General features: G+C 45.9%; 1 protein-coding gene across 2 annotated transcripts in view; it reads left to right on the top strand.

The window, feature by feature from the left end:
* SLIT3 (slit guidance ligand 3) overlaps window positions 1-21,672 on the top strand; it is a 1,129,203-nt gene that overhangs the window by 167,342 nt on the left and 940,189 nt on the right. For both annotated transcript variants that reach the window (XM_063928289.1, XM_063928288.1), the window contains exon 3: window positions 1,726-1,797. In XM_063928289.1, coding sequence (XP_063784359.1) covers window positions 1,726-1,797 — 72 coding nt within the window. The remainder of the gene's footprint in view (window positions 1-1,725; window positions 1,798-21,672) is intronic.

Here is a 21,672-nt window from a genome sequence, read left to right as displayed (position 1 = left end):
AGGGATCCGCAGGCTGTAGCAGTGGACGTGCTGATGACACCGTGGATGTACTAGTTTGTATACCTGTTCCCTCCTCTGCCTCTGATCCCAAGGATGCTAAGAAGGGAAAGCGTTCAGGCAATTCTAATTGCCCCGGATTGGCCTCGACGGGAGTGGTACTCGGACCTCCTGACCATGTCTCTGGAGGATCCCTGGCCTCTGCCGCTTCAAGATGCTCTTTAGCAAGGCCCGTACGTCTATCCAGACTTACAGCGGTTACGTTTGATGGCTTACAAATTGAGAGTGAGATTCTAGCAAGAAAGGGTCTTCCACCATGGTCCAGGCCAGGAAGATGGTGACGTCAAACCATTATCATTGTATCTGGTAAAAGTATGTTTCCTGGTGTGAAAGTAGAATGGTTTCTACCGTGGAATTTAGAGTTGGTCGTTTTCTACTTTTCCTGCAAGCGGGGGTGGATATGGGCTTACATTTAGGCTCCATCAAAGTTTAGCTTTCGGCGCTCTCTATTCTCTTTCAAAAACAACTTGCCCTGTTGCCAGAAGTACACACTTTCCTAAAGGGAGTTTCTCACATGAAACCACCCTTTGTACCTCCCACGGCTCCGTGGGACCTCCAATGTGGTTCTGTCCTTTCTCCAATCATACTGGTTTGAACCCTTACATAGGATGGAGTTGAAATTTCTCACCTGGAAGACGGTGATGTTATTGGCTTTGGCGTCTGCCAGGCGGGTCTCAGAATTAGGGGTCTTATCCTGTTAGAGACCTTTTATCGATTTTTCATGAAGACAAGGCGGAACTGAGGACCCGTCCTCAACTTTTGCCTAAGGTGGTGTCGGCTTTTTATGTGAATCAGCCGATTGTGGTTCTGGTGTTATCTGACGCTTCCGTTGGCCCTAAGACCATTGATGTGGTCAGGGCTGTGAAGATTTATGTCAAAAGGACGGCCCGTCATCACGACAAAGCCGGTGGGGTCCTCCTGGGCGGCTGTGTCGGCCCTACAGTTGTGCCGAGCTGCTACTTTGTCTGGTTCGAACACTTTTGTGAAATTCTGTAGGTTCGATACCTTTGCCAAGGATGACCTTCAGTTTGGTAAGGCGGTTTTACAGGGGTTTTACACCCGTTTGGGAGCTTTGGGACTTCCCCATGGTACTAAAGTACAAGACCCCAGTATCCACTAGGACGTAAGAGAATCTAGGAATTTAATACCTACCGGTAATTCCTTTTCTCGTAGTCCGTAGTGGATACTGGTCGCCTGCCTCAGTGCTTCGTTCCTGCTTCCGTGTGTAAGTATTTGGTTGGATCGATGTTGCGGTCCCATTATGTGGTTGGGATAGCCGTGCTATCCAGGTTAGGTTGGTGTTGCTATCCTCTGTTCTGGTTAGCGCCCTCCTTTCGTTTATGGTTGTGTGTTGGCTTATTGCCTCACCGCTGTTGTATTGTTCTTCTCTCATATTATGTCCGTCTGCTTGGGCACAGTTTTCCTAGACTGAGTCTAGTAGGAGGGACATAGAGGGGAGGAGCCAACACACACGTATACACACACTAAAAGTTTTAAAGTGCCAGGCTCCAGTAGACCCAATCTGTACCCCATGGTACTAAAGTACAAGACCCCAGTATCCACTACGGACTAGGAGAAAAGGAATTACCGGTAGGTATTAAATTCCTATTTTTTGTGCATGTTTTTAATACTTTGTCACTAGGTAACTGAAATTCTTTTTGTTTTTAGGCACTTGGAAGACAACCAAATCAGTATCATAGAGCGAGGCGCATTTCAAGACCTAAAGCAGTTAGAGCGAATGTAAGTGCAGATTAATCTTATTATTATTATTATTATTATCATTATTATTATTATTATTTTGTATTTAATCATCACTGTTGCTGACATGACCACAATATTTGGACGTGCCGGTGGTTCTCCACACATTCCTATCATGAGGAAAAATGTTAAAATTTTATGAAGTACTGATAACAATTATTTTCCATTTCTAGCCTCACCTGCAGCTGCTGCTATGCAGGATCTCCCTAGTAAACACAGACAGGTTCAGCTGCATCGACTTATGTAACTTTTGTCTATACCAACTGAGCAAGCTTGTGCTTCCATAGGTGACTCCTATACTATATATATATATATATATATATATATATATAGCAATCCAATTGAAAACGGCACTCAGAGACAGGAAAACCGTAGTGCCGTTTTCAATTGGATTGCTATTTCTTTGCTTTAACTGGCACCAGAGCAAGCTGCTGTGATTTGAGTGCCGGCATATACTGGAAATATATATATATATATATATGGGTGTGGTATGCATGACTGTCGGTCAGTATACCTCTGCCGAGGGGACGAGTGAAACAAGCCCCTTGCAGGCTCGATAGCGACCTGCGGTCGTCACGGGTTCTATTCCCACTCTATGTCGTGGACACCCAAGAGTGGGAGTAGTCCCTGTTGGTCGGCTTGCCAACCATCGGGATTGTGAGGGTGCGGGATTGTAGGTCATATAACTACATCCCATATATACTCCTCAGTCACCTTCCAGTCTGAAAAACAAAAAGTGGCGGAAACAGATTAGATCCTGCAGGATTAGGCTTTGCACTCTCGACTAAAGAACATCTGTTAAAAGTTGAAGCAAAATCTTGTATCTACTTTTAACCGATCATTCAAAGGAATTCTTTTGCAGCAGGTATTTAAAATTAGCCTTTGTGAAAACTGCAGACAACTTTGAAGTGATCATAAAATGACATTGACAATAATACCCCTTTTACACTCGCAGCAAAGTTCATTCCCGGGAATGTGTCCCGGTATATTTGCCGGGACACATTCCCGGGAATGACCCTTTCACATTAGCGGGCTGACCCGGCATATTGCCGGGTCAGTGACGTCACCGCTGAGTCTCCCAGAGGCGGTGCTTGGAGATAATCTTCTCCAAGCACCGCCTCCTCCTATGAAGAGAACGGGTGCCGGGTCGCCTTGACCCGGTATACCCATTTACACTGCCAGCTTTCCGGGACGGTCCCGGGTTCAACCCTGGTCGAGACCTGGGATGAAATCCCGGGATGCTCGTCCCGGGAAATTGTCCCTGTACCCATTCACACTGAGAAAAATCCCGGGATGATGCGCGTTCACGTGCAATATCCCGGGATTTTTCTGCGAGTGTAAAAGGGGTATAATTAAGTGTGTGTGCACAAGTCTATTCACTTTCATTCTGTGTTAAAGGTTTGAAGGTCATCGCTACCCAGGTAAGCAGTCTATGTCCAGGACAGGGGAGGTGATAGAACACTATAATGCCGTGCCGTGGAGGGGGGGGAGGGGGGGGGAGGGGGGGGGGGGGGGGGGGGGGGAGTCCGGAGCGGCACCCGTCTGTCTGTGTCTGCGCACACCTATGGGGGTAGGTAGCGGTGCGGGAGGGTGGGTGTAGGTAGTGGTGCGGGAGGGTTGGTAGCGGCGCTGGAGGGAGGGATGGAGGCTGTAAGTAATAACACTTACTATTAGGCGGGCGGCGGCGGCCGCCATGGACACACTGAACGTGGCGGCATTTCAAATGAAGCGCCGGCCGCCGGCCAACCAGAGCTGGCGGACCGGCAGCCAATCAGGGAAGCTGCCGCAGCAGTCGCTCCTGATTGGCTGCCGCTGCTGCGGCAGCTTCCCTGATTGGCTGGCGGCCGGCACTTCATTTGAATTGCCGCTGTGTTCAGGGTGTCCATGGCTGCCGCGGCCGCCTGATAGTAAGTGTTATTACTTACACCCACCCGCCCTCCCGCGCCGCTTCCAACCCTCTCGCACATGCGCACTGTAATCCCTTGAATCCCGGGATTGGAGGCTCCAATCCCGGGATTCAAATCCCGGCATTTTTGGGCCCAAATCCCGGGATCCCGCCGATCCCGATCCCGGGATTGGCCTCCCTAGCTGGCAGGGAGGAAGCACTGAAGGATCTAGGCCCAGATTTATCAAGCCTTAGAGAGTGATAAATTGCATGCCATTAAAGTACCAACCAATCAGCCCCTAACTGTCATTTTTCAAACACAGCCTGTAACATAACAGTTAGAAGCTGGTTGGCTGGTGGTACTTTATCATCGTGCAATTTATCACTCTCCAAGACTTGATAAATCTGGGCCCTAGTCTGGTTGACTACAGGAAAACACCCATGTAGATGTGACATTTAGCACCACAACATAGTATTTAGAGGCACAGTCATTTTTAAAATGTGGTAATTCTTCTTGTCTCCCAGTGATGGCACCCTTGGGAAAATCTTCCCAGGAAGGAGAGATTTGAGGGGGGGGGGGGGGGGGGGGTCGCAGGGAAAAAGTGTATTAAATCTGATATGAATGACTATACACTGTACTACTCACCTCCCAATTGCATACTTTTCCAGAAGCCACTGGGCATTCAGAGGGTTTAGGAGTGATTTATTGAAAGTCATAATGTTGACGTCAATTAAGGAAAGCGAATGATTCCTAGTGGTTACACACACATGAGAGTCACCTGGTTGCCGTAATTCTTCTTATACTTCCGTTTGGATCCTCTTTCAAGTACACATTAGGCAATTTAATCATGGTCTCCTCACAAATAAATAGAATACCATTTTGTCTGACTCCTATTCTGACAACATCTGGAATGGTTCTTACATTTAATAGGCAAATATTTCAAATTTAATGATTTCTGCTAATGGCTAGGCAGGATGAAAGCCGTGTGCTCAGAGCAGCTATTTGTTATTACGTGAAATGTAAATATAAAACTGACAACAATCTACTGTCATTCAGCCCAAAAGTGGCAGCAGGGGTGGAAAAATGACTTTGAGATTCTTTTGAGATAACAATTCTTTTATTTTTGCCAATATTACTTTGTCATTGTGCAGGAAATGTCTTAGCAATGATTACGTGTAAATGTTATCTTGAAAAATTACGCAAGGAAGCAACATAATCGGAGATTAACTGCTTAGGTATTTATTGGACCTCCACTGCATTCTTTTACAGCCACACTTACAATATCACTTTTCCAAAAAAATGTCCTATGGTTTGTTTTAAGATGTAACTTAAAACCTTATGAGAGAATGTAAAATCTTTACAGGGAAGACAAATGACCAGATAAGATCAATTATCATCCAGCAGAAGAGAACTCCATTTTGGAGTTAGACCTGAATCTTATACCAAGGGTGTGTAATACATTTCCAGATGCACAAAAATAAGAATTTACTCACCGGTAATTCTATTTCTCGTAGTCCGTAGTGGATGCTGGGAACTCCGTAAGGACCATGGGGAATAGCGGGCCCCGAAGGAGGCTGGGCACTCCAGAAAGATTTCAGACTACCTGGTGTGCACTGGCTCCTCCCACCACGACCCTCCTCCAAGCCTCAGTCAGGATACTGTGCCCGGACGAGCGTACACGATAAGGAAGGATTTTGAATCCCGGGTAAGACTCATACCAGCCACACCAATCACACCGTACAACTCGTGATATGAAACCCAGTTAACAGTATGAAACAACTGAGCCTCTCAACAGATGGCTCAACAATAACCCGATTTAGTTAACAATAACTATGTACAAGTATTGCAGATAAACCGCACTTGGGATGGGCGCCCAGCATCCACTACGGACTACGAGAAATAGAATTACCGGTGAGTAAATTCTTATTTTCTCTGACGTCCTAGTGGATGCTGGGAACTCCGTAAGGACCATGGGGATTATACCAAAGCTCCCAAACGGGCGGGAGAGTGCGGATGACTCTGCAACACCGAATGAGAGAACTCCAGGTCCTCCTCAGCCAGGGTATCAAATTTATAGAATTTTGCAAACGTGTTTGCCCCTGACCAAGTAGCAGCTCGGCAAAGTTGTAAAGCCGAGACCCCTCGGGCAGCCGCCCAAGATGAGCCCACCTTCCTTGTGGAATGGGCATTGACAGATTTTGGCTGTGGCAGGCCTGCCACAGAATGTGCAAGTTGAATTGTACTACAAATCCAACGAGCAATAGTCTGCTTAGAAGCAGGAGCACCCAGCTTGTTGGGTGCATATAGGATAAACAGCGAGTCAGATTTTCTGACTCCAGCCGTCCTGGAAACATATATTTTCAGGGCCCTGACCACGTCTAACAACTTGGAGTCCTCCAAGTCCCTAGTGGCCGCAGGCACCACAATAGGCTGGTTCAAATGAAACGCTGACACCACCTTAGGGAGAAACTGGGGACGAGTCCTCAATTCTGCCCTATCCATATGGAAAATCAGATAAGCCAAGGCCAATAACATGACCACCTTCCACGTGAGATATTTCAGATCCACGGTTTTTAGTGGTTCAAACCAATGTGATTTTAAGAAACTCAACGCCACGTTGAGATCCCAAGGTGCCACAGGAGGCACATATGGGGGCTGAATATGCAGCACTCCCTTTACAAATGTCTGAACTTCAGGTACTGAAGCTAGTTCTTTCTGAAAGAAAATCGATAGAGCCGAGATCTGTACCTTAATGGAACCCAGTTTTAGGCCCATATTCACTCCTGCTTGCAGGAAATGCAGAAATCGACCTAGTTGAAATTCCTCAGTTGGGGCCTTTTCGGCCTCACACCATGCAACATATTTCCGCCATATGCGGTGATAATGATTTGCTGTAACCTCTTTCCTGGCTTTATAAGCGTAGGAATGACTTCCTCCGGAATGCCCTTTTCTTTCAGGATCCGGCGTTCAACCGCCATGCCGTCAAACGCAGCCGCGGTAAGTCTTGGAACAGACAGGGCCCCTGCTGTAGCAGGTCTTGTCTTAGCGGCAGAGGCCACGGGTCCTCTGAGATCATCTCTTGAAGTTCCGGGTACCATGTTCTTCTTGGCCAATCCGGAACCACGAGAATTGTGTTTACTCCTCGCTTTCTTATTATTCTCAATACCTTTGGTATGAGAGGCAGCGGAGGGAACACATAAACTGACTGGTACACCCACGGTGTCACCAGAGCATCCACAGCTATCGCTTGAGGGTCTCTTGACCTGGCGCAATACCTCTCTAGTTTTTTGTTTAGGCGGGACGCCATCATGTCCACCTGTGGACGACCCCACTGATGTACAATCATTTGGAAGACTTCTGGATGAAGTCCCCACTCTCCCGGGTGGAGGTCGTGTCTGCTGAGGAAGTCTGCTTCCCAGTTGTCCACTCCCGGAATGAACACTGCTGACAGTGCTAGTACATGATTTTCCGCCCATCTGAGAATTCTTGTGGCTTCTGTCATTGCCATCCTGCTTCTTGTGCCGCCCTGTCGATTCACATGGGCGACTGCCGTGATGTTGTCTGACTGGATCAGCACCGGCTGGTGTAGGAGCAGGGATTTTGCTTGACTTAGGGCATTGTAGATGGCCCTTAGTTCCAGAATATTTATGTGAAGGGAAGTCTCCTGACTTGTCCATAGTCCTTGGAAGTTTCTTCCCTTTGTGACTGCCCCCCAGCCTCGCAGGCTGGCATCCGTGGTCACCAGGACCCAGTCCTGAATGCCGAATCTGCGACCCTCCAGAAGATGAGCACTCTGCAGCCACCACAGAAGAGACACCCTGGTTCTTGCAGACAGGGTTATCAAGCGATGCATCTGAAGATGCGATCCGGACCACTTGTCCAACAGGTCCCACTGAAAGATTCTGGCATGGAACCTGCCGAATGGAATTGCTTCGTAAGAAGCTACCATCTTTCCCAAGACCCGCGTGCAGTGATGCACCGATACCTGTTTTGGTTTCAGGAGGTCTCTGACTAGAGAAGACAACTCCCTGGCTTTCTCCTCCGGGAGAAACACTTTTTTCTGGACTGTGTCCAGAATCATCCCCAGGAACAGTAGACGTGTCGTCGGGACCAGCTGTGACTTTGGGATATTCAGAATCCAGCCGTGCTGGTTCAGCACTTCCTGAGATAGTGCTACTCCCACCAACAACTGTTCTTTGGACCGTGCCTTTATTAGGAGATCGTCCAAGTACGGGATAATTAAAACTCCCTTTCTTCGAAGGAGTATCATCATTTCCGCCATAACCTTGGTAAATACCCTTGGTGCCGTGGAGAGTCTAAACGGCAGCGTCTGGAATTGGTAATGGCAATCCTGTACCACAAATCTGAGGTACTCCTGGTGAGGATGGTAAATGGGGACATGCAGGTAAGCATCCTTGATGTCCAGGGAAACCATGTAATCCCCCTCGTCCAGGCTTGCAATAACCGCCCTGAGCGATTCCATCTTGAACTTGAATTTTTTTATGTACATGTTCAAGGATTTCAAATTTAAAATGGGTCTCACCGAACCGTCCGGCTTCGGTACCACAAATAGTGTGGAATAGTAACCCCGGCCTTGTTGAAGTAGGGGTACCTTGATTATCACCTGCTGGGAATACAGCTTGTGAATTGCCGCTAGCACCGCCTCCCTGTCTGAGGGAGCAATCGGCAAGGCAGATTTTAGGAACCGGTGGGGTGGAGCCGCCTCGAATTCCGGCATGTATCCCTGAGATACTACTTGAAGGATCCAGGGATCCACCTGTGAGCGAGCCCACTGATCGCTGAAATTTCTGAGGCGGGCCCCCACCGTACCTGGCTCCACCTGTGGAGCCCCACCGTCATGCGGCGGACTTGGAAGAGGAAGCGGGGGAGGACTTTTGTTCCTGGGAACCTGCTGTCTGTTGCAGCCTTTTTCGCCTACCTCTGCCTCTAGACAGAAAAGACCCTCCTTTTCCACGCTTGCTTTTCTGGGTCCGAAAGGACTGAACCTGATAAAATGGCGCCTTCTTAGGCTGTGAGGGAACATGGGGTAAAAATGCTGACTTCCCAGACGTTGCTGTGGAAACTAGGTCGGAGAGACCATCCCCAAATAATTCCTCCCCTTTATAAGGCAAAACTTCCATGTGCCTCTTGGAATCTGCATCTCCCGTCCACTGACGAGTCCATAAGCATCTCCTAGCAGAGATAGACAATGCACTTACTTTAGATGCCAGCCGGCAAATTTCCCTCTGTGCATCTCTCATATATAAGACTGAATCTTTTATATGGTCAATCGTTAGCAGAATAGTGTCTCTGTCTAATGTGTCAATATTTTCTGACAGTTTTTCCGACCATGCAGCGGCAGCACTGCACATCCAAGCTGACGCAATAGCTGGTCTAAGTATAATGCCTGAGTGTGTGTATACAGACTTCAGGATTGCGTCCTGCTTTCTATCAGCAGGCTCCTTAAGGGCGGCCGTATCCTGAGAGGGTAGTGCCACCTTTTTTGACAAACGTGTGAGCGCTTTATCCACCCTAGGTGGTGTTTCCCAACGTGACCTATCCTCTGGCGGGAAAGGGAACGCCATTAGTACCTTCTTAGGAATTACAAATGTTTTATCAGGGAAAAGCCACGCTTCTTCACACACTTCATTTAGTTCATCTGATGGGGGGAAAAACTACGGGTAGTTTTTTCTCCCCAAACATAATACCCTTTTTTGTGGTACCTGGATGTAAATCAGAAATGTTTAACACCTCTTTCATTGCCTCAATCATGCAGTGAATGGCCCTGACAGGCATTAGGTTTGACTCATCGTCGTCGACACTGTTATCAGTATCCGTGTCGACATCCAGGTCTGCAAACTGAGGTAGCGGGCGTTTTAGAGCCCCTGACGACCCCTGAGGCACCTGGACAGGCACGAGCTGAGATCCCGGCTGTCCCACATTTGGCATGTCGTCAAATTTCTTATGTAAAGAATCTATACGTGCACTCATTTCTTTCCATAAGTTCATCCACTCGGGTGTCTGCCCCGCAGGGGGTGACGTCCCTTCAAAATACATCTGCTCCGCCTCCACCTCATTATCCTCATCAAACATGTCGACACAGCCGTACCGACACACCCCACACACACAGGGAATGCTCAACAGAGGACAGGACCCACAAAAAGCCCTTTGGGGGACAGAGTGAGAGTATGCCAGCACACACCAGAGCGCTATATATATACAGGGACTAACTGAGTTATGTCCCTAATAGCTGCTTTTCATATAATATATGTATATATACTGCCAAATTTAATGCCCCCCCTCTCTTTTCCCTCTTACTGTTACTGTATATTGCAGGGAAGAGCCAGGGAGCTTCCTTCCAGCCGAGCTGTGAGGGAAAAATGGCGCCAGTGTGCTGAGGAGATAGGCTCCGCCCCTTTTTCGCGGCCTATTCTCCCGCTCTTTATGGAATTCTGGCAGGGGTATTTACCTCATATATAGCCTCTGGGGCTATATATTGAGGTATTTTAGCCAGCCAAGGTGTTATTATTGCTGCCTCAGGGCGCCTCCCCCCAGCGCCCTGCACCCTCAGTGACCGGAGTGTGAAGTGTGAGAGGAGCAATGGCGCACAGCTGCAGTGCTGTGCGCTACCTTGGTGAAGACAGAGTGTTCATGCCGCCGATTTTCCGGACCATCTTCTTGCTTCTGGCTCTGTAAGGGGGACGGCGGCGCGGCTCCGGGACCGAACACCAAGGACTGGGCCTGCGGTCGATCCCTCTGGAGCTAATGGTGTCCAGTAGCCTAAGAAGCCCAATCCGGCTGCAAGCAGGCGAGTTCGCTTCTTCTCCCCTTAGTCCCTCGCTGCAGTGAGCCTGTTGCCAGCAGGTCTCACTGAAAATAAAAAAACCTAAGTCTATTCTTTCTAAGAGCTCAGGAGAGCCCCTAGTGTGCATCCAACCTCGGCCGGGCACGAATTCTAACTGGGGCTTGGAGGAGGGTCGTGGTGGGAGGAGCCAGTGCACACCAGGTAGTCTGAAATCTTTCTGGAGTGCCCAGCCTCCTTCGGGGCCCGCTATTCCCCATGGTCCTTACGGAGTTCCCAGCATCCACTAGGACGTCAGAGAAAAGTATTATATTTACAAACAAAGTGAACATTACATTTTGTTCAAAGTATTTGCCAGAGGAGTCTTTGCAAAGTTGCAAGCACTCAAAAACCACTTGGTGAAGCAGCTGGAGCAGGTATGTCTTCTACATGCTGGATGAAGGTCTCCACTGCAGCTTCTGGTGACTCAAAACTAATCCCATGCCTCTTGCACTTGATTTGTGGGAAAATGAAGTTGTTGCAAGGGGCCAGGAGTGGTATGGTAGCTACATTACCAGTTTTGGCCACAAAAACAGCCAGCATCTGTTTGGCCATGCTGTGCTCGCATCGAAATTTTTGTAGCGGCGCATCTCCACCTGGGGTTTATAGAGCCCACTGTTGTTGTTCAACTGGTCTTGGGGTTGAAACTGTAGATCCAGGATTCATCGCCACTGATTATCTCCCAGAGTTTGAGCTACTGCCATCAAGCCTGGCTAGCATGTTGTGGCACAAAGTGACCCAAGCCTGTTTCTGGTCTCGAGTCAGCTGATGGCAGAGCCGGCCATAGGCATAGGCAAACTAGGCAACTGCCTAGGGCATTTGATATGCCTAGAGGCATCAGCAGCTTCTGCTGATTAAAATGATATGCGGCATGCCTATATTCTATGTGTAGCATTTCATATGCAGATACAGCCACAGTCTAACACAGTATATAGACATGCTGCATATCATTTTAATCAGCAGAAGCTGCTTGTGCATCCTAGCAACATAGTAATGCAAATAAGATGCATTTTCATAAAAAAAGGTGTGCCCGACTTTAGCATTGAGGCAAGATTTATGAGGACACGTCTGTATCCAAGCAGAGGCAGAGGTCACAGTGTTAGTGGCAGTGTGAGTGCTGTGTGCATGTGAGTGGGTTGGTTGTGCAGTAGTGTTCAGAATATGTGTAAGGAGCATCATGTGTTTCATGTAAAAATGCATTAATAATGTGCAACATATGTGTAAGGGGCACTATGTGTGTTGTTATGTGTATAAGGGCATTCATAATGTGCGGCATATGTGTAACAGGGTACTACTGTATGTGTGTCATTATGTGTATAGGGGCACTAATAATGTGCAGCAAATGTGTAGGGGGCACTATGTGTGTCATTATGTGTATAAGGGTATTAATAATGTGCGGCATATGTGTAAGATACATTATGTGTAAAAGGGCATTACTAAAGGCTGTCATAATGTGTAAGGTGCATTATGTTTATAAGGACATTAATAAGGTGTCTCATATGTGTAAGGGGCATTACTGTGTGGAATTAGGTGTATAAATGCATTACTAATGTGTGGCATTATGTGTATAAGGTGCTCTACTATGTGGCGTTGCATATAGAAAGGGCACTACTGTGTCATCTAATGTGAATAAAGAGCAATAGAGTGTGGTGTAATGTGAATAAAGAGCAATTCAGTGTGATGTAATGTGAATAAGGGGCTCTACTGTGAGGAGTAACGTTTATAAGGTAAAGTGATACTGCTGTGGGATGTAATATGAATTATGGACACTATCGCATGATCAAATGTGAATAAAGTTGCAGTACTGTGTGGCGTAATTGGAATTGGGGTTACTATTGTGTGGCCATGCTCCTTGCCAGCAAAAACACACCCCTTTTTTGGCTGTGCGCCAAATGTGCGAACTGTTCCTATTTAAAATATAGGGGGTACAAACACCAAAATAAGGACTGCTATAGGTGAGGGGTGATGGTGCTGGGAAAGAGGTGCAAGGTCAGAGGCGGAACCAGCGGTGGTGCTAGGGGGCACCAGTCAAAATTTTGCCTAGGGCATCATATTGGTTAGGGCCGGCTCTGGCTGATGGCGAACTCAGTGTGCAGAAACCTTGCTCAGGCCAAGCTTTTCTTGAAGTATAAAGCGGATGGATCCAGATGTGTTGCGCATCTTTCTCTAACTGGGCTATTGTCACCCTGGTGTCCACCTCAACTATGGTCCACACAGCAGCAACGTTGTCCAAGGCAATGGCGGACACAGATCGGCCGCAACACTTCTAGTCTTCCAGGAATGGTCTTCTGCACTGAAATTCTTCTAACCACTCAAACACAGAGGTTCGGGATGGTGCTTCCTCCCCAAAAGCAGCTTGCAGTCAGTCAAAAGCCACTCTTGTAGTCTTGGAAGACGATGGCTCTCATGTGGCCTCTATTGAGCTCCATAACGAGCTTTTGAAGGAAGTGAACATGCTGACTTCTTCTGGTGTGCAGTGCTGCCTATATACGGTTCTATGCCTTGACATTTCACAAAAACTTTAGTCAGGGATTAGTTCACAACCAGTCACATTGTGTCTACCCATGCAGTACACATGCAGAAACTTATTGTACACCCTTCGTATGTAGATCTTTGTACTAACTGATATAAAGAAAATAATTGTGTTGCACTGGTACCTCCTTAACATGTTTCAGATTCAGTAATGGCTATACTACTGTAGACGTGCTTACTTTGGGAACTATGTACTAAGCCTTGGAGAGAGATAAGAGATAAACAGGACGGCAGGACGGAGATAAAGTACCAGCAATCAGCTCCTAGGTGCAATGTTACAGGTTGTGTTTGAAAAATTAATTAAAATGAAGTGCAGAGCGCATAAAGTGAATGCATTACCAGTAAAAAAAAAAAAAAAAAGTGTGTGTTGGTTTAAAACATTTTTATTACTGTTTAAGCTCCTTAAAGAATTTGTAAAGGACTTTCACTTAAGGTATCCAGGGTCTCCGAGGCTGTGGCGGGTGTTTAATTAGGCTGAGCCGCGGCCGCATCTACAGCTAGTCCGCTCAGTGAACTAAGCTTTCCCTGACTCTGCCTACCTCCCTCCATGCAGAGCTTCGGCTAGCCGCCTCCTTTCTCTGTCCTCTGTGCTAGGGAGCGCTTCTTGCTGTGCTGTGCCTCCCTCAATGTCCTGTTGCCACTTGCTGGTATGCACGCTCCAATTCATTTCTGGCCGTAGCCCTTTGTCAAGGATGGTGCTCCGGGTCTCGATAACAGTATTTATTTAAAAAACCTTTATTGAAAACAGACAATTTGTGTCCTCCTTTAATTACAGACAATTTGTGTCCTCCATTGACAAAAAATGGTGATTTAAAAACAAACAACACACCTTTGTAAAAAAGAAGTGCTATAAATAGTAATGCGTCACTTTATGTATAAAAAAGTTAGATAAATGTAGTGATATATGGGGTTATAAAAAAAGCATTAAATTCAAAATCAATGTTAAGACCACAAGGCTCCAGTGTTTGTATACAAAATATCCACTGTATTTCTTTTTTCTTTAATTCCTGTACAATGTTGCCACTTCTTTTTTACTAAGGTGTGTTGTTTGTTTTTAAATCACCATTTATTTTTTTTATCAATGGAGGACACAAATTGTCTTTAATTAATGGAGGACACAATTTGTCTTTAATTAATGGAGGACACAAATTGTCTGTTTTCAATAAAGTTTTTTAAATAAATACTGATATTGAGACCCGCAGCACCATCCTTGACAAAGGGCTACGGCCAGAAACGCGTTGCAGCGTGCATACTAGCAAACGGCAACAGGACATTGAGGGAGGCACAGCACAGCAAGAAGCTGTCCCCAGCACGGAGGACAGAGGCGGCTATCCGAAGCGCTGCATGGAGGGAGGTAGGCAGAGTTAGGGAAAGCTTAGTTCAGTGAGCGGACCCACTGCGGCCGCAGCTCAGCCTAATTAAACACCTGGCACAGGCTTGGAGACCCCGGATACCTTCAGTGAAAGTCCTTTACAAATTCTTTAAGGAGCTTAAACATTAATAAAAATGTTTTAACCCCCCATACCTTTTTCTTTTTTTACAGGTAATTTGTTCACTATAAGCGCTCTGCACTTCATTTTAATTCATTATTTATTCTATCAGAGCAGCTATTTATTCATCACAGCACAGTTCCACTCATTTTTCCTATTATTGTGTTTGAAAAATTACAGGCGCTGGTTGGCTCCATCTCCATCAACTTTATCTCTCTCCAAGGCTTAATACATAGACTCCATAAACCCCTATGTCAGTCACCAAGTTCAGGAAGATCTGCCTGAAATTTGTTAACTCTTTTGAACTGCTTTATTTGAAAACCATTGTAGTTCAGTAGATAAAGCTGTTCACAAATCCGATCATCATCTGACTGTACTAACCTTTGTATTGTGTGTGGAACAAACACTTTCCCTGTTTTCACTAAGGTATGGTATCGGGATTGTAGAACATCAAACACTTTCCCTGTTTTCACTAAGGTATGGTATCGGGATTGTAGAACATCAAACACTTTCCCTGTTTTCACCAAGGGATGGTATCGGGATTGTGGAACAACAAACACTTTCCCTGTTCTCACCAAGGGATGGTATCGGGATCTCGGCACTTGGAATGCAGACGGTCAGAATACCGACATCGGCATTCCAATGCAGGATCCCGACACCTACTAGGTAAGTATACTGGGCCTAAACGCCTACCTCCCTAACCCTCCGTCCCTCCAACCTAACTCTCCATGATGGTGCCTAAACCTAACCCCCCTCTCCACAGCCTAAACCTAATCCTCTCACCCCTGCAGCCTATCCCTAACCTCCCTGATGCTGCCTAACCCTCCCCCTCCCTGCTGCCTAACCCTTAACCTCTCCTGCCTTCCCACAGCCTAAACATAACATGCAGGTCTCTACACCATTAAACCGTTACGTTTTGGTATAGAGATGGCAGCAGGCATAGAATCTGTGGATAAGATAAGCAGCACGCTTATAAGTTGTTCCAAACATCTTGGAACACTAACCACAAATCTTCTGTGGATGTAGGCTTGCTCAAATCCTTCTGTCTCTTAATGTAATCCTAGACCGACTTGATGATGTTGAGATCAGTGCTCTGTGGGGCCCTTTCATCACTTCCTAGACTCTGTATTCTTCTTTACGCTGACAATAGTTCTTAATGACCTTCACTGTATATGTTTGGAGTCGTTGTCCTATTGCAGAATAAATGTGGAGCCAATCAGACGCCTCCCTGATGGTATTGCATGATGGATAAGTACCTACCTGTGTTTGTCAGCATTGAGAACACCATTATTCCTGACCAGATCCCCAACTCCATTTGCTGAAAAGCAGTCCCAAACTTGCAAGGAACCTCCACCATGCTTCACTGTTTCCTGCAGATACTCTTTATTTTACTGCTCTCCAGACCTTCGGTTTTGGAAAAAAATCACACACAAAGACGCTCAGCGCTACAAAGTCATGCCACGGCATGGTGTGACTGGAAGTGCTGTTTAACGTGCAGGGAGGCTAGATGTGAGTGGACATATCTGTAAATCTGTGCAGTATACTTCAGAGTTCTGTACGTATCTATGTGTGCAGTTATTATTATTATCATTTATTTATATGGTGTCACATGGGATGCGCAGCGCCCAGTTACAGAGTAAACAAATAAGCAAAACGTGAAGACGGTGACTTACAATTCAATACAATATAGGATGAGTGGAGGGTATATAAACATAATGGCGTCAGTAAACAGCACTTATCAGGGTGACAGAAAACCGAAGGATTTGGTGCCATCGAAAGGAGTATTGAAAAGTAGATAGGTTAAGGAAGTTCAGTTCAGATCTGTCTCTGCTGTACATATCAATCTGCTGTACAGTTTCACAACACCTTGTGTCAGGAAGGGTAGCTTAGAATTCAGAGACATCTAGACAGCACATAAACATTCCACTGACTCTCCCACATAGATGCATCAAATTCCAAGTTCCAGCTTTTGGCTGTTTTTAACAAATAGGATACATCACCGGGATCTGTCAGCATGTACAAATTTCACCATTAAACTAGATGAATATACGCCTGATTCAGATATGGACTCATGTCACATTGCAGATGCAGCAGCGATGTGAAAATATGTTAATGCAGCAGGAAGCATCTGATGGAAAAAGACACCACGTGCCGGCATAGCAGATGTGGGATCAGTAAGATATACCGACGGTCGGCATGCCGGCCATTGGTATACCGACAACAGCATCCTGGACGTCAGTATGCCGCAGTGTGGCGATCGCAAAGAGTCCCCTTGCGGTCTCGGTGGCTCGCTGCACTCGCCACAAGTTCTACTGCCACTCTCTGGGTGTCGTGGACACCCATGAGTGGGAATAGCCCCTGGTAGCCGGGATTCCAGCTGTCAGCGGTCGGGATTCCGGCATCTTTATCCTGACCTCCGGGATCCAGACCGCCAGCAAATTAACTGCATCCCGCAGATCCGAGCAGCTTTGGATCATCTGCAAGACCTTCGGCCATCTGAGGTTACTCAGATTGGCACTTGCAGCTCTGTGGGCGAGGCCAGGAAGTCTGCGCCAGAAGATGTAGACCCTGGCCTTGCCACTCCTAGAAAACAAGGGCAACATGCCCCTGTTTACAAGAACGCTGCCCAGCTCCACCCACTCGTCGATCTTTCTGAAAAATAAGGCAAGTTTTATAGGAGTATCTGTGAAAGTACAATTGTGGTTCCACAATAGTGAAGACTTACGGATATAATTACTAAAGGTCGATTTTCAGCGATTTTACTTCAGCCTAAATTGATGTTGTACTTCCAGGGCTAAAACACATATTTGCTAGTATTTAAAAATTTATATAAAAAATAATCTGTTCATAAATGTGTGTTTCAGCCTCTGAAACGCAACATTGATTGAGATCGATTTTCATTGATTGTAATCGATAAAAATATATGAAAATCAACCTTAAGTAAATATAGGGCTCTGTGTACTAAGCCTTGAAGAAAGATAAAGTACTAACCAACCAACTTCTGCCATTTTTCAAACACAGCCTGTAACATGGCAGTTAGCTGATTGGCTGGTAATGTCCGCTTTATCTTTCTCTAAGTACTTGTACATAGGGGGTAATTCCAAGTTGATCGCAGCAGGAATTTTGTTAGCAATTGGTCAAAACCATGGCCCTCATTCCGAGTTGTTCGCTCGCAAGGCGAATGTAGCAGAGTTACACACGCTAAGCCGCCGCCTACTGGGAGTGAATCTTAGCTTCTTAAAATTGCGACCGACGTACGCGCAATATTGCGATTACAAACGAGTTAGCAGTTTCAGAGTAGCTCCAGACTTACTCTGCCTGTGCGATCATTTCAGTGCTTGTCGTTCCTGGTTGTCGTCACAAACACACCCAGCGTTCGCCCAGGCACTCCCACCGTTTCCCCGGCCACTCCTGCGTTTTTTCCGGAAACGGTAGCGTTTTCAGCCACACGCCCCTGAAACGCCGTGTATCCGCCCAGTAACACCCATTTCCTGTCAATCACATTACGATCGCCGGAGCGAAGAAAAAGCCGTGAGTAAAAATACTTTCTTCATAGTAAAGTTACTTGGCGCAGTCGCAGTGCGAACATTGCGCATGCGTACTAAGCGGATTTTCACTGCGATGCGATGAAAAATACCGAGCGAACAACTCGGAATGAGGGCCCATGTGCACTGCAGGGGAGGCAGATTTAACATGAGCAGAGAGAGTTAGATTTGGGTGTGGTGAGTTCAATCTGCAATCTAAATTGCAGTGTAAAAATAAAGCAGCCAGTATTTACCCTGCACAGAAACAAAATAACCCACCCAAATCTTTCTCTCTCTGCACATGTTATATCTCCCCCCCCCCCCCCCCTGCACTGCACATGGTTTTGCCCAACTGCTAAAAAATTTCCTGCTGCGATCAACTTGGAATTACCCCCCATAGACCCCTACATTCCCTGGTGTAAGAACTCAGTGGTGCATTGTACTTAGAAATTTGAGCTGTAAGAAAAAGCTGTATATTGTAGATACATATTTGGCCTCATTCACCCATTCTTTTACATGCGATGTGTAGTGCAACGTAAATAAGATTCCTGAACTTTGGTACCTATTTCTTAGGGTCGGTTTCATGGTAGCTGCAACCAAAGTTATTTATAGTGTACTGGGCTCTTAGGCTCTTAGTGGACTGGGCTCTTAGGATATAGGGCCTAATTCAGACCCGAACGCAGCCGCACGTCTACAGTACATGTGCAGTGATAGCAATCATCAGCTATAAATAGATTTCTTACTCACAGGTGTATCTATAATGGGGGCAGGACCTCTGAGTCAAGGAGACCCACATCACATATTCCCCTTTCACATCACAAAAATAACCCGGTATCGACCCGGCATATTGCCGGGACGACACGGGTCAGTGTGCGATGTGAAAGGGCCCCATGAGAATTCCCGGGTTGCCTGACTCAGTAATTCAACCCGGGTAAAAAGAAGGGTTATTCCCGGGTTTAATACCAGGTCAGTGGCAGCGTAAACGGATTCCCGGGTTGATGCGCCCCGGGACTCATTTACTACATGGGGAGAGGCGGTGCGGAGATGAGCTCATCTCCCAGCTCCGCTCCCGCTGCCGAATCCGCCCTCCGCTGATGAGGCAACCGACCCTGTATATTGCCGGGTCAGAAAGCCAGTGCAGAGGCTCCAATGCCGGATCCCACCCAGGAAGGACCCGTTTCCAATTCCCGGGTGGGATCTGGCATTGGAGATCTGAAAGGGGTAATACTTTGTAATCAAGAACAGTGGTTCTCAACCTCGGTCCTCAAGTACCCCCAACAGTTCATGTTTTCCAGGTCACCTAGCAGTTGAACAGGTGTATTCATTACTCACTGACACATTATAAAAGACCCACAGTTGGAGCAAATTATTTCACTTACAATCCTGTGAGGAGACCTGGAAAACGTGAACTGTTGGGGGTACTTGGGGACCTAGGTTGAGAACCACTGATCTAGAACAAGGTCCGATTTGGCTGAGGCCAACACTGTTTTTCAAAAATATAGTGGTGATGCCATATTTCATAAGGAATTGATAAAAATATATGTATGCACAGAAGATATCCAAAGACTCTGAGACTGTACCAGTGCTTTATATCTTCTGCGCGGTCCAGGGGAATTGATCCTCACAAATATTAACAAATATTCCCCTCATTTGATAAAAGCTTCTGATCTTGTGGTATGGTTCAAATCCACAGCTGTTTACATAATGCGGTAGGGTCTATTCCTTCATTACATGTTGCCCAAAGCAGCCTGAATGGAGTTTTTCCTTGGACTATACTACCAGAGGCTGTATATCTATGGAATGATTGGAGAAAGATGGGTGTCTAATTTGAAACATAGACAATACAGTCTACTTGCTTACTTTATCCTTGTTGGTTTCAGATGACCCCATTAGCGAGATACAAGTCATAACACAGGAAGTATAGCAATGCGTCATTGTGGCCCCATCCTCTGATGCCTCAAATTGCTGCTTTAATCACGAATTCCCTACAAAAAGCTTAATCAAGCCACCACTCCACTGTGGACGTGGGCGGAATCCGGAAGCTCAGTCCGCTAACTGGGGAGTCTCAGAGAATTTGCAGCAATTTACATATAACAAAGGTTTATGTATCATTTCAGAGTGAAATGCATGAATTTTGAATGAGGTGAATCAATTAGATCTTTATATACAGAAGATATTGTTTCTTTATTCACGAGCAATTTTTATGAATAGATTTGTCTCAGTGCAAGTAACATTTATTGGGTTCAAGAATTTGTTGGGTTGAAGAATGCGCAGCGATACGGTTTCCGTTCAGAGTCCTTTGTAGGTTAGACTGACCTATTTTAATTATGATTTGAGCATCCCACCTAAACATATATACTGTAGATAGGTGGGTTATGCTATTTTTCTTTATATGGGTTGATATGGTTCAGTGAGACAGTAACTTTTCAGAAGTAAGAAGCATTATTGGGGAAACATATCATTCAACTACTGTAGCTGTGCATGAAGGCAAAATAAGTATACAAATAATCATATTGGTTTTAAAAGTAGACCAGGTATAAAAGTGAAGCATGTGGTACCTGCACTGGTAATAGCATGGTAAGTTTGTGTAAGATAAGATGGCAGACTGTGTCTCTCCCTCTGTACTCAAACGTTTTCCCTACTTGGGCAGCAGGAAAATGTCTCCAGCATTGTCATCCTTTAGTGGAAAAAAATGATAAGAATGCAGCACATTTCTAAGATATATGCTGTGGTTACAAGCCGATCTGTTGTTAGCAGGCCCATGCATCATTTACAAAGGCATTCAGCAATTCCAATTCAAAGGAAGAGACAAACATGGAATTCTGTTTCAAATGAAGGGGTAGATTTAATAAAGCTTCTAAAAATGAAAAATGTTACCCATAGCAACCCATTAAATTTTAGTTATACTTTCTTTATTGCATTCTAGAAAATGATTGGTTGCTATAGGCAACAACTCCGCTTGTCTGTTTTAGAAGCTTGAGTAAATGTACACTTTAGACTTTCAGACAAGTCATCCACAGAGTGTGATGCAGAGGGTTGCTTGCACACCTCGGCAAATACACATACTGTAGACATGCACTTTACTTTTTGAAAACAAGAGCGTGCTGCTTGTAGTATCTTCTCACGTTCTAAGCAGTCAATTCAGTTCCAAGCAATCGGGACGAATTGATGTTACTTCAGCGTAAAAACTTTGGCAATGGCAGCTGAGCTCATCCTCCACTTGGCTGATTACACCCTGACCTTATGGATTTTTATACGCAGCCCTATGGATTGGCGTACAAAAACCCACAAGTCCAGCGGTACCATGGCTTTTTGAACTCTAATCTTTTGAGCATATATTCCGGAGCTTGCACCTAGTGGTTAAATATTATTGTCACAAATTAACCCATTATAAAAATGTTACCATATAGGAAACCTTATTTAATGCAGAGGGGTCCCTCTTTTGTTGGTAGATCCTCACTGCCTATAATTAATTCAGCTTCATGGAGATGAAGTTGGCACATGCTACAGCAGAAGATTGCAGCCACAGGCAAGAGACACTTCTGAAGTGTCCCCAGTGTAGAGCTGCGCCTGTCACAAAGCAA

This window comes from Pseudophryne corroboree, chromosome 6, assembly GCF_028390025.1.
Source record: "Pseudophryne corroboree isolate aPseCor3 chromosome 6, aPseCor3.hap2, whole genome shotgun sequence".
Taxonomy (NCBI): Eukaryota; Metazoa; Chordata; class Amphibia; order Anura; family Myobatrachidae; genus Pseudophryne; species Pseudophryne corroboree.
Note: the sequence above shows the minus strand (reverse complement) of the source record. Positions and strands in the feature narration are given on the sequence as shown.